This window comes from Mobula birostris, chromosome 22, assembly GCF_030028105.1.
Source record: "Mobula birostris isolate sMobBir1 chromosome 22, sMobBir1.hap1, whole genome shotgun sequence".
Classification (NCBI taxonomy): Eukaryota; Metazoa; Chordata; class Chondrichthyes; order Myliobatiformes; family Myliobatidae; genus Mobula; species Mobula birostris.
Genome location: NC_092391.1, coordinates 16,417,814 through 16,430,916, shown reverse-complemented (window position 1 = coordinate 16,430,916; position 13,103 = coordinate 16,417,814). Strand labels below are relative to the sequence as shown.

The 13,103-nt window shown below is 35.8% G+C and overlaps 1 protein-coding gene across 7 annotated transcripts in view; it reads right to left on the bottom strand.

Annotated features, from left to right (window-relative positions):
• The window catches only part of LOC140186182 (rap guanine nucleotide exchange factor 1-like), a 177,728-nt gene that overhangs the window by 68,286 nt on the left and 96,339 nt on the right, over nt 1–13,103 (bottom strand). For 3 of the 7 annotated variants that reach the window (XM_072240117.1, XM_072240118.1, XM_072240120.1), the window contains 2 exons: nt 8,718–8,920; nt 3,714–3,914 (listed from right to left, as the gene is read on the bottom strand). In XM_072240117.1, the coding sequence (XP_072096218.1) occupies nt 3,714–3,914; nt 8,718–8,920 (404 nt within the window). The remainder of the gene's footprint in view (nt 1–3,713; nt 3,915–8,717; nt 8,921–13,103) is intronic. The other 4 variants (XM_072240121.1, XM_072240122.1, XM_072240123.1 and 1 more) reach the window with 2 other exon arrangements.

Sequence of the window (13,103 nt, the reverse complement as noted above, 5' to 3'; positions counted from 1 at the left end):
GCTCTGTGTTGCATCTCGGTGGAATGAGTCTCTGGCTGAATGTACTCCTGTGCCCAACCAGTACATTATGTAGTGGATGGGAGACATTGTCCAAGAAGGCATGCAACTTGGACAGCATCCTCTTTTCAGACACCACCGTCAGAGAGTCTAGTTCCATCCCCACAACATCACTGGCCTTACGAATGAGATTGTTGATTCTGTTGATCTCTGCTACCCTCAGCCTGCTGCCCCAGCACACAACAGCAAACAGGATAGCACTGGCCACCACAGACTTATAGAACATCCTCAGCATCGTCCAACAGATGTTAAAGGACCTCAGTCTCCTCAGGAAATAGAGACGGCTCTGACCCTTCTTGTAGACAGCCTCAGTGTTCTTTGACCAGTCCAGTTTATTGTCAATTCGTATCCCCAGGTATTTGTAATCCTCCACCATGTCCACACTGACTCCCTGGATGGAAACAGGGGTCACCGGTACCTTAGCCCTCCCCAGGTCTACCACCAGCTCCTTAGTCTTTTTCACATTACAATGCTGGTCCTCCTGTTTTTGCCACATACAAACCCAATGTGGTGTGTTGGTTCTTGTATTTCACTGTTATGAAAGTCATTCCCACATTATCTTTTCTCCAGTATAAGTTCTTAGTTGGATATCTGCAAGCTTCAGTTCAGTATCTTTGAAATGCTGTTCAGATTTATTTTGTGGAGTTACTGAAACAGCCGAGCCAGTGTCTAATTCCTTTTTAATTAATTAATTTAATTAATTTGTCATTTACGTGAGCCCTGCCACAATGGTAACACAATTTATTCGGCCAGACCTGCTTCTGTTCATATGTTGCAATGGTGTTCACACTGACTTTTATTTCTGACAGCAACTCAATTGCATTTCTATCTGCTGTTTCCAATGATGCAACTATTTCAACTGCTCCTTTAAATGTAAGTTGTGCTTTAGTTAGGATCCATTTTTGAATGCTTTTTTGTAAGATTAGACAAACTAAGTGATCTCCCAGGGCATCATTATGCCCATCAGTGAACTGGAAATGTTTAGACAATATCTTCAATTCAGCCACATAAGCTGAAATGGCACTCCTTCCTTTGATTCCACTAATGAAACCTAAAGCCTTCTGCAATCAACAATGGTTTAGTCTCTAAATGCTCCCGCATTTCTTTACAATATCAGTAGAGGTCATATCATTTGATTTAGTTAGAGCAGTTAAACTTCTAAGCAAACTATGCTTTTCCACGCAATGCACTCAGCAAAACTGGCACTTGCTTTTCATTGGCTATTTCATTTCCTTCAAAATACTGCCCAATTTGCTCAGTATTCAACATCCAGTTATCTTTGTGAAATTGAACCCATCTATGTTTCTGATGTAGCTAGCCATTTCTGCTTTCATTTTAAATTCATGATTATCACCTTGTACTGGTGATTTATGAAGCTGTGAATTCATCCGTTTCCTGCCTTTTGAACTTGACCATCTTTCTCATCCCCTTACAAAGTAACAAATGAGTCACACTTTTAAAAAAAAACTTGAACATATCACTGCGCTTTTTTAAACGCCAACATCTTGCTACGCGTTTTTTTAAAAAAAACTGAACAGTAAGGCGGTCGTCTTGGATTCATTTAAAGCTTCCTCATTGCCACTGTTGTATTTTGCAACTTCAAAACTTAAAACAAATTGAAAGAAAAAAAGCTGGGAAATGTGTGTGCTTAATTTCGTTTTTACTTTAAGCAAGGCATGCATATATCATGTGGAGGCATGATGATGTATGCTATACACATACTTTTACATATAATGCACAATAGTTATGTGAACAAAGAATGCTTAATCAAACAATATATTTATAATATTACTCAAATATAGCATTCCCTATAACAGTTGATGACAAGGCATCAATTCAAATGGAAAAATTTTTAAAAATCAGGAGAAACAGGCATCAATAAGCTGGAATCCTTTAAAAGCATCATTAACTGTGACAAGAACAAACCATAAATCACACAAATAAAACATGCTGTTAATTACTGCCTCAATACAATATGCATTACTCAACTCAGGAGTGATGGCATTGTGAATTTATCTTGGATGAAGGGGCTGAAGGTTGATTGCTACATTTAGTAATGACACAAAGCTAAGTACGGAAGTAAAAGGTGAAGAAAACAGAAGCTAGATTCAAGAATTAATGTGTTGGCAAAAATCTGGCAAAGAGAGAATATGGGAAATTGCAAAACTGTCCAACATTGCAGAAATACAAAACATTACCTGAATAATGAGGCCATAAACACAAGAGATTCTGCAGATACTGGAAATCCAGAGTAACACATATAAAATGATGGAGGAACTCAGCAGGTGAGACAGCATGTATGGAAATGAATGAACAGTTAATGTTTCGGGCCCAGTCCTGATGGTGTCTTGGCCTGAAATGTCGACTATTTATTCCTTTCCATAGATGCTGCCTCACCTGCTGAGTTCCTCCAGCATTTTGTGAGTGTTACTCTGAAGTGAGTTTTCAGAGGTTCAAGATGCAGAAGGATTTGGATGTCCTTAATCACATTTCACCTAAGGCTAGTATAATGGTACAAAATGTTATTGTGTGAGGAATGGAATGCAAAATCGCAGAGATTATGCTTCAGTTATATAGGGCACTAATAACTGATTAATCAGATGAATTTACAGGCAGTGGTAATCAAACACCGCAGAAATAATATGCAGTAATGCTTTGGAAAATTTCATAAGAGCTGCAAAAAAAAAAAAAATTATTTTTTTCTCTCTTATACATCATACACATTACAGAACGAGGCAACGAGTCATGCTTTGGAATTGATCCATATATATTGCAGTCTGCAAAAGAGTGTAGATTTTCACTGTCATTTCCCTTCTCCCACCATCGCCTACTGTGTTGATATTCACAAATTAGACAGATTTGATGCAATTTTGTTTTCAGTGAAAAAGATACAATGTAATTTAACAAGAATTAAAGCATATACAAAATAAAAATGCAGAGATGGTGCAACTTCCATATTCTCACAGGGATCTACAACAAAATATGAATTACAAATGATTAATCTGCAAAAATGTAAGAGCATTCCATAAATAACAAGAGCTGAACAAAAGATGCATATTCTTATTGAGTTCTCATCCTGAAAATGGATAGTAAAGCTAACATGAACCAATATTTGAAAGGAAAATACATCAAAGCTGGTGAAATTCGCTCCTCTTCTAGGTACTGCAACCACAATACCCACAAAATCAACACATAGTTTAAGGCTCTCTTGAAATACAAATTTACTTCATATAAAACATATAGCATATAGCTGGTATTATTAGAGGAATCTTTGATCACTTTGGCCACACATTTCTTGCATACAATAAAAAGCTCTGCAGCTTTCAAAAGACTGCATCCTAAATAAAGAAAGCGAACTTTCTGAGAGACAACTCGATGGAATAATAATTTTGTATAGTAATGATTGTGCAAGACTCATCTTCTATGGCTTGTCTTCCCACAGATTTAATTAGCCATCTACAATTCAGAAAATGCAATACAACTCTTGATTATCTTAAATTAAGCAATAAAACTGCAAATCAATGCAGTGTACTTTTGTTTTGATAAGCCTAACTATTACAACCAAGTCAGACTCTTCCATTTTGATTAGCTAAAGCAGCTGAAGAACACATACAGACAGCAGATCATAAGGCACAAGCTTTAGTCAGCACACTCACCGAAGATGAAGATAAGGAGTTGTGACGACTCAGGAAGGAATTGGAGACGGACATGCTGATACTGGTAGCAGTATTGGCGTCCTCAGGCAGGACAAGGGCTTTCGACTGCTGAAGATAGAAAGAGGAGGACGACAAAGAAAATGAGGAGGAGAATGAGGAGGATGAAGAATAGGAAGAAGATGATGCAGCAGCATAGGATGCCTGCATGGGGAAGAGAAAAGAGAAACAGGAGACAGAGGTAGAAACAGTCAATAGCAAAGAGAAAAAAACTGCAATTTGAAGGCTATTATGTAGTAAATTATAGCAGCTAAAAACCTCACACATTTATACAGATTTAAATTATATTCTGCTTTTCTTATCTGCAATGATTCTACTGAATGCCACACATGTTGGTCTGTAGGTCTCTGGCTGCAGGATTCATAGAATTCATTCAGTTTACAGTTGATATTTTAACATTTCCCTTCCTCAACACCCAGGTCCCCTTCCTACATGGAGATTTATCAGTTGAAATTGTTTTATGTTTGGCTTCATCTTTGTAGCATACCTTCCCACCTTGCAAATTTCATTCTGAAAACACAATTGTTCATTCAAATATTAAGTAATTAAGTTATTTTAATGTGTTGTTTTAATAATCAGTTGCATATTTTGCCATTCTCACCCACTAGAAGCAGTTCTGGCAGCATTTCTTTAATCAACATTTAAAATATATTCCACCCTTGGGTTTAACCAACAAAAAAAACCGAAAAGCATAAATGTGTTTATGTTAAAATGACATGGGTATCGCTTTCATTTTTTTCCAATCAACAACTTGAATAAGCCAGTGCAAAGTTTAAAATTATTTGAATTCTCAAATTTCTATTTAAACTGTTCAATACACTTGACATGTAATATCTTTGTATAGGAACCATCACTAGACAGTTCAAGGGATCAGGAACTCAATGCTTCATCCAAACAGAATTTACTGATAAAATAATCAACATTCAAAGTGACACCAATGAATTCCAAACAAAATATGACCGTAAAACAGCACCAGTAATACAGAATCTAGCCACGTTCTTTTGATTTGTATGTTATCTTGATTTGAAAGAAAGTTGTTCCCAATGGACTTACTGCTTTTATGTACTGCTGGCTAGATTTCTTTAATGTCCTATAAGCTGACAGAAGATTTCAGTAAAATCTTTCTAATCATTTGAAGTTAGTTACTCATTCTTGGCAGACTCCATCCTGATATGAATCAAAAATCTACAAGTTATGACTCTTCAGCATTAGAAATGAATTCCAGAGCCAGAAGGATGTCTACTGTCAGTATATTGAAAATGTGCTAATTCAGTTCCAGTAACCTTAATACTCCTCCTCTTCCCTGATGCTTTGCAAAAGCTTTACATCCAATTCCTTTTGAATGTTACCACTACCTCTGTTATCACTTCCCTTTCAGGCAACAAGTCTTAGATTGCTTTAGAAGAAATTTTCCTTTGTTCTAATTTGTTTACCAGTCACCTGATATCCATGTCCTTGGGTTACCATCAGAGAGTCTCTATATCAGGAGTTCCCAACCTTTTACAGCCATGGGCCCCTACCATTATCCGAGGGGTCTGTGGACCCTACTCCACCACTAACTGTATCCAAACCCCTCACAAGTTTGAATGTTAATAAACTTCTCCTTAATGTTTTCTTCTCCAAGGAGAACAGCTTCACTGAACTCTGCCCAGGTGTGTCTGGAAGAATTTCTGATGACTGAATAACCACTTCTTGTTCTTTTCCTTTTTCGGAACCTTGAGCATCTGCATACCATTGGCTCTAAGATTCGTTCTACACAGCCAAAAATAATGACAATCCTCAAATGAATAATAAGATACTGTGGCCAAGGGGCAACTTGAAAAATTTATAAAATTATGAGAGACAGGGATAGAGTAGATAGTCAGAGTCTCTTTCCCAAGGTAGAAATATCAAAAACAAGAGGGTATAGCTTTAAGGTATGGGCATGTTTAAGGGAGATGTGTAGAAGAAATTTTCTTTTAAAAAATACAGCTAGTGCTTTGGGTGTGCTGCCAGGTATGATGGGAAAGCAGGCAAAACAGTGGCATTTAAGAGGCATTTAGACAGGCACTTGAACATTAAAAGAATAGAGATATATAGATCACAATCAGGCAGATGATTTCATTTGGTATCAGGGCTAGCAGAAGGATAGTGGGCCAAAGGCCTATTCCTGTGCTATACTGTTCCACATTCTACATCCTGACTAAACTAGTAACTTAAAGCTTACCAGTGTGACGTGTGCTTGCAAGGTGGTTAAAGCCTAATAGTAATGTTCCCCTATAGAGTTACTTTTGAAGATATACAGGCTTTAGATCTTAATGCCTTAAATTTCTTCAGAAATTTAAAGATTTACAATAATCAATTTGGATGGTGCATTGGTTTCTTGTTTCAAATCAAACACTGGCTTGACTGAATACAATATAATGAAAAAAAAACAAGATTTCCAAAAGGTTTTACATAACATCTCTTTAAAATGGAAATCACAATGTCAGCATTCAAAAGGTTGACCTTCCCAGGGGGAAAAAATAGATGTTTAGCCAGAAATCATGCCTCTTTGCTCTAATCTGGATGTTTCCCAAAACTAGCATACTAACCTTTCACTTAGTGAGCATTATCAGCTGTATTGTAAACTTGTTAGGGTTGATCATTTTGGCTACATCACTTTAAGAATACAATACCAGTATTATTTCAGAACGGGGTCCTTGCTATGGTAGAATCAACCTATTTAAATGCTTCTGCTTGATGAGGGCATGCACAATACTGCTTTCTATACAAGAAATTTAGACCTTGTCTTCTGAAGAAAGGAAATTGTTAGTGAAAATATGCACCATGGTTCAAAAAAAGTAAACCACAGCACCACAATTAATTGCAAAAATTAATTTTAACCTAAGAATTCAAATGCCATATTTACAGACAGTGGTTTGATTCCTGGTACATTAAATAAGTAGCATTAAAAAGAAATTAAGAGCTGAAATTTAACAAGACCTGAAATGTACATTATGAAAAAAAATCGTGAAGGAGTGATTAAATATCAACATTAACTTTTCAAATTACAACTTCAAAATGTCAAAAATTCCTCCATAAATCAGTAGCATTAGTCTCTGAAGGTGCAAAGGAAACTCAATGCAAAGGATACCAACAAATCCAATTTATACTTCAAATAACACTGATTTAGGGTAAGGAAAATCTTACACATTATCTACAGTCCAAAAGGAATCCTTGTTATGTGTCATTATATGGCAAAATAAAGTAAATACCTATACCAAACTTAACAATTATTTACCACATGGCTTTAACAAGGCATGAATTTGACCTACAAGCTGTCTTTGTCAATCTTAATTACAACAGTCGTGTAATGTGTTATGGATATAGTTTGCAAGATCAAGTCTAAACTAATTCTTGTATCAAATTTACAAAATCAGTAGTACTGGCATAACTCTAAATGCACTCAAGAATATTGCTTTGGCAGCATCAAAACACGTCAGTTAAACTTGGTTTAGTCCAATGCTTTATCGTAATAGCCCAAGAAAAAGATCCAGACATATTTACCATGCTGTACCAAATTTTGATTTGTGAAGAATGAAGTATTGAAAGATTCTGGCAAACAGTTAAAAAATACCCTAGTATGCTAAAAAAAAAAAAAAGACCTGGAAGGAAACATGTATTTAAATTGATGCACTTAGCAAATAAATATTTAGACATAAATATGATGCTCAACATTATTTACAGTATACAGGAACAGCTGTATGTACTTGTATGTTACTTCCTCTGAAAAGCAAGACCACAGATCAAGTCCTCAGAGTTTATGTGGGTGAGATTTATATTACAAATCATAAGAAATGCAATGATATACCTGCACCTTAAAGTCAGAAATAAAAATTAAAGGAAAGCACTTCCTAAATGAACAACCCAACTAACAAGACATAAAAGAAATACATTTAAATGCAAGACAATGCTGCTTAAATGAATTTAAGCTTTCCTTTGCACCTTCTTTTGCAAACTGCCTGTTTTATTGCCAGTATTCAATGGATATGAAATCACTTCAGATCATATAGCTAATTCACTACGAAGCATCAATTTGTCTCTAACCTTTGAAGTGATGAATGAGCTGCAGAAATTAACATCAAGTTATGTGCTATGAAAGTCAGCAGCTGAATTGATCATAATTTTGTTTTTTGTAGGTTTTCAATAACCAATTTAATAAACCAAGAGCTAAATTTTATTTTCTGTGTTAGAGTCAATACATACAAGGTCTGATTAAGTGAAATAAGTCAAAGTGTTAAACATGGATCTTCAAATGCAATAATCACTTTTATTCTAAAGTTCCAGTGTTCAGTTGCTCGATCAAGCAAAATCAAGAGATTTTTCTCTTCCTACCTAGAAATATTTACCCTAAATGTAAATTGGTGGTCAGAAAAATAAGTGATCAAGTACAACCTTAAGTCTGAATCAAAAATAAAATATCCAAAGACCAAGAAGGACCTTCCCTTCAAATGAACACAACAAAATAATTTTTTAAACTGCACTAAAAAGCATTTAAGTAATAAAGACTTTTTAAAAAAATTAAATATATTGCACATTAAGTTACAATTGCTGTGTTTAAAATTTTATTTTCAATGATCATATATCTGAACATATGATTTAAAGTAATTTGAAAAATCTGAAATCCATTTTACAAAAATATTAAGAATCAACACGCAAGAAATTACTGTGAAAATCAAAATACATTGCGAATTCAGATCCTATCCATCCAACATCATAAAATAAACAAAAACAAAATGGGCTATTCCAGAGGTGTGTCAAGCTTTTCCAATGGAAAATAACCATCTTATCACTTTGGTAATAACCTTCTAGTTACACTCCCCATCCACTCACCACACTTCCATCCTGTCACTTCCCAAAAGGTCAGAATTACAAGCTGTGTATCTGAGCCTTGAGATATGCAGGCAAAACTAAAGTCAGACTCACCAGTTGTCTTTGTTTGGGTGGCAGAGCCGGAGGAGGCAGAATCTCTAGTGATGAATCAGTGCTGCTGAAGGAGTCATTGAATCCATAGACTTCCTGAAACCGTTTGTTTCGCTGCTCATATATATGTTCATTCTGTGGTGTCTGATAAAAAACGTGAGGCTGTGGCTCAGAATAATCTTCCACAAACTGCATGTATGCAAGGACTAAACATGGGGAGAAAGAAAATTAGAAAAACAAAATCAGCAAGCTTCATTAAGACAGATTGGTTTCGGTTAACATTGGTAATGAGAATTTTGCTAGATAGCAATTCTGGTAAGATTGCATCATCCTGATGAACTAAATTTGATTCCCAGTTAGTACTTTCCACATAGAAAAAAAGTGTTATGATAGCAGGGTATAGAAGAGAAAAATCAGAGTCAGAAAAATGGGCCCTTCAGACCACAATTCCCATGCTAACCCACCCATTTGAACTAGTTAATTTACCTGCATTAGGTCCATATCCTTTTATGCCTTGCCTATTCAAATACCTATATAAATGTCTCTTGTATATGATTACATCCAATTCCACCATCACTGGCATTGTATTTCAGATTATCAACCAATGTGCAAATAAACTTGACCATCAGATTTGCTTTTAAACTCTTTCTTTTCACCTTAAATCTGTGGCCTCATGTTTTTTGTTTAAATTCCCCTATCATGGGTAAAAAAAAACTTTGATTATCCATCTTTCTTATAGTGTTTATATACCTTTTCCAGGCCATCCAGTCTCCTTCACTCCAGGGAAAACAAGTTGAGCTTATCCAATCTTTCCCCATAACTAAAATGCACCAGTCCAGGTTACATCCTAGTGAACCCTCCTCACACTCTCTTCAGCACAACCACTTCCTTCTTATATGTAAATTATAATTTTTTTTTCCTTTGCTCTTAATCAACATTTTCTATACAAATGTTCATGAATAGCACATTGTTCACTAGTCAATGCTTTCTAGATGGTAGTAAGTGAACTTGAACTACTATAATCTGTGAGCTGAAGGTACTCTCACATTGCTAGGAGGCAGTAAATTAGAGGATGAGCTCCTACAATAAAGTTTAAGACTGGATGGTGCCCAACTGGAAGGATCTTGTACGCATTTCTCTATTCCAGATGCCCTTGAACTGGCGAATGGAAGAGTATCAGGAGTTCTCTCAAGGTAGCCAGTACAAGTTACTTCAGTTTTCTTGACAGCATAGTTACATCTCAGCATATGGTGGTGCTGAATCAATTCTACAACCTCTTTTTAATCTAGGAATGACATCCTCTTTTCTCCAGTCCTCAGGCACCTCTCTGATGTTCACTGACTAATGACATCATTCCTTTCCTTCTGCCACAGATTTCTGAACGGTCTATGGACACCACTTCATTATTCCTTTTTCCTGCGCTCTTTATTTGGTAATTCACAGTAATGTTATGCCTTTGCACTGTACCGCTGCCGCAAAACAACAAACTTCGTGCCACATAAAACTATGATAATAAACCTCATTCTCTCCTTTATTTCCACAAAGATCTAATGATTATGCTAGAAATTTTGCTTACTTTAAGGTTACAAGTCAAATCAGCATTCATGCAAGTCTTCAAACCAAATGAGGTGTTCTCAATGTTACAAAACTTAAGGAAATTATTTGGACAAACTATATCACAAGGGGTAGTACACCAAAGGTCCAGGGGATAAACATGTGCCAAGGCAATATTTCAGGTGAACAACAGTTTCTTAATTCTCAAGTTTATTTTATTCAAAGATACAGTGCAGAACAGACCCATCTGGTTCAACGAACTGCACCGCTCAGCAATCCATCTATTTAACCCTAGCTTAAATCACAGGACAACTTGTAATGTCCAATTAACCTACCAACCAGTAGGTCTTTCGAATGTGAGAGGAAACTGTTTCATTTTCTTTACAGATGCTGTTTGATTCAATCATTTACACATTTTAATACAAATATATTATGAATTATTTATTCCCAATGTCTTTGGTCAAAGCAATGATTAGGTAGCACCCCTTTCCTGAAACCATCGCTGCTGCACCACTGCAATTACAATGGAATGAATTAAAGTTAAGATATATGATGTGGGAGAAAAGTGAATCATAAGCTCACACCTCCCTTTACCATTTGAGGGTCCTAACATTAAACAACATGTTATAACATATTCCATCTTAGAGAATTTAAGAAAATTATTCATTAATATTTTGAATGTTACAGAGATACATTTTCCATCTACTTATTTACTTATTCCACATAGTATCTGAAATGAACAAGAGTTTCTGCAGATTCTGGAAATCCAGAGTAACACACACAAAAAGCTCGAAAAACTCAGCAAGGCAGGCAGCATCTATGGAGAAGAATGGTCAACGCTTCAGGCTGGAACCCTTCATTAGTATCTCACATGATCGCCTTTAATGGCAACAGCAATTCATTCAATGTGGTTTGGGCTTACTCCTTGAGAAGGGCTTCTTTCAATTAAACTGGTCACCAGTTTTCTGGCTTGACAAATAAGCAAAAATATGGGTTTTGCTTTTACAGACATATTAGCCCCAAGCAACAAATTGAAACAAAAACTGACTTTTGTTAACGTACAAACCACATAATATGGGAACACGATTACATGCAAGTTGCCCTTCAAGGCATACAAAACATCAACTTGAAAATAAATTGCCATTTCTTCATTGTTGCTAGGTTTCAATTTGAAAATCCAAAAGCATTATTGTACTTCCTTCATTGAGAAAATTGTGGTAGTTCATGAAGATAGCACACCACCAACTTTGGGCTTTAAAAATTTTGACTGTCAGTCATGTCTGCATCCGTAAAAATGAATAAATAGCAATTTAATCATAAAGAATACCATATTAATAAAATGCTGCATTTGCACCAAATATCTTTAAAGTTTGATATGAATAAACAGCATCAATAAAACCCTCATTATTTAGTCTCTCATCCTCTGCAACTACTTTCTGAGAAGAACTAGTGTTCTGGGAAAAGGAATTCATTCAAAAGGAATGTGTGTACAATACTGCAATCAACAACATTTGTATCTCAGTCCTCTACGCTGATCACGTCCACATCACGTCCTTATTTAGTTCTTGTGTAGACTGACTGCAAATGTTTAATTGTTGGATATTTTATTAAGTGAAGAAAATAGAATTCTCCGTGTAATCTTATTTGAAACAGATGTTCATTGACAAACTGACTATTGGTGATGACTTTAAAAATGAGAGCAGCTGTTCCTAAATTCCAAACCCAGATCAACATTCCATCCGCAAAACTGCTGTTTATCATATTACAAATAGAGACATGGGGACTTTGGCGGAGGGGGGGTGAGCACTTAAAATAATCAACATTACACAATACAAGTCCGTGTCATCATTCAATCAGACCACAGTAGATCCTGTACTATATCTGATTTCCCAAAGGGTCCCTTTATCCTTTGATTAAATTATACATCTACATGCATAGATGCTGCATCTGTTTCACGGATTTTGTAATAAAACTCAGAAAAAATGCCTTTCTGGTATAGAGACAAGAGACACATACATCTTTATACAACTGAATAATGCTCTTTAGGAGCATGGAGGGAAACCAGTGAATTTCCTGTAGACATTGCAACTTGTACTGCTTTTGTCAACTGATGCCACTTTGGGCTCAAAGCAACGAGTGTTCAAGTTTTATCAACAGCAGATTAAACAAAAGGAATAAACTTGCTTTGGACTTTTCTCCTAAAAAGGATAAATTTAAAAACTAATCAAACATCCTGCTCAGCAATATAATTAAGATAACCTAGAGATGGATAGAGAATCTTTTCCCCACCTTCTGGCCCACAGAATACTCACACGAATTACTGGTGATCTCAAAAATAAGAAAACAAAATGAATAATATATAGGAATTTATATTCTACCATTTGAAATGCAGTGTTGTTCAAAAGACAACTGTTGATGCCTACAGATGTTTAATCTAAACTTTAACGCTCAGATTATCAAACATTATAGTTAGTTTTCATGCTAGGAGCTATTCTAATAGTGCCAATATTTTATTGTTATTTCTCTCCACACTGTGGTGCATCAGGTGGCAACCTCGCCATTTCCTTAATTTTGTCTGTTTTTTTTTCACAAGGAAAAGTTGCTAGCACTGCGCTCAACCCAGCAAGATGGAAAGCATGCAAGGAGCCTACTGGATTCAAACCTGGGACCACTCACCTCAAAGTCCAGTGCTGATGTCAGTACACCATCAGGTGGCTAATATTTTATTCTTCATCCTAAAACACCCTAAACAAAAAGATGAGCTAACTTCTTACTCTACTGCCATCAATGCAGACTTCTGTAAAGAATCTTAATGTAGTAATTAAGGGATGTCGA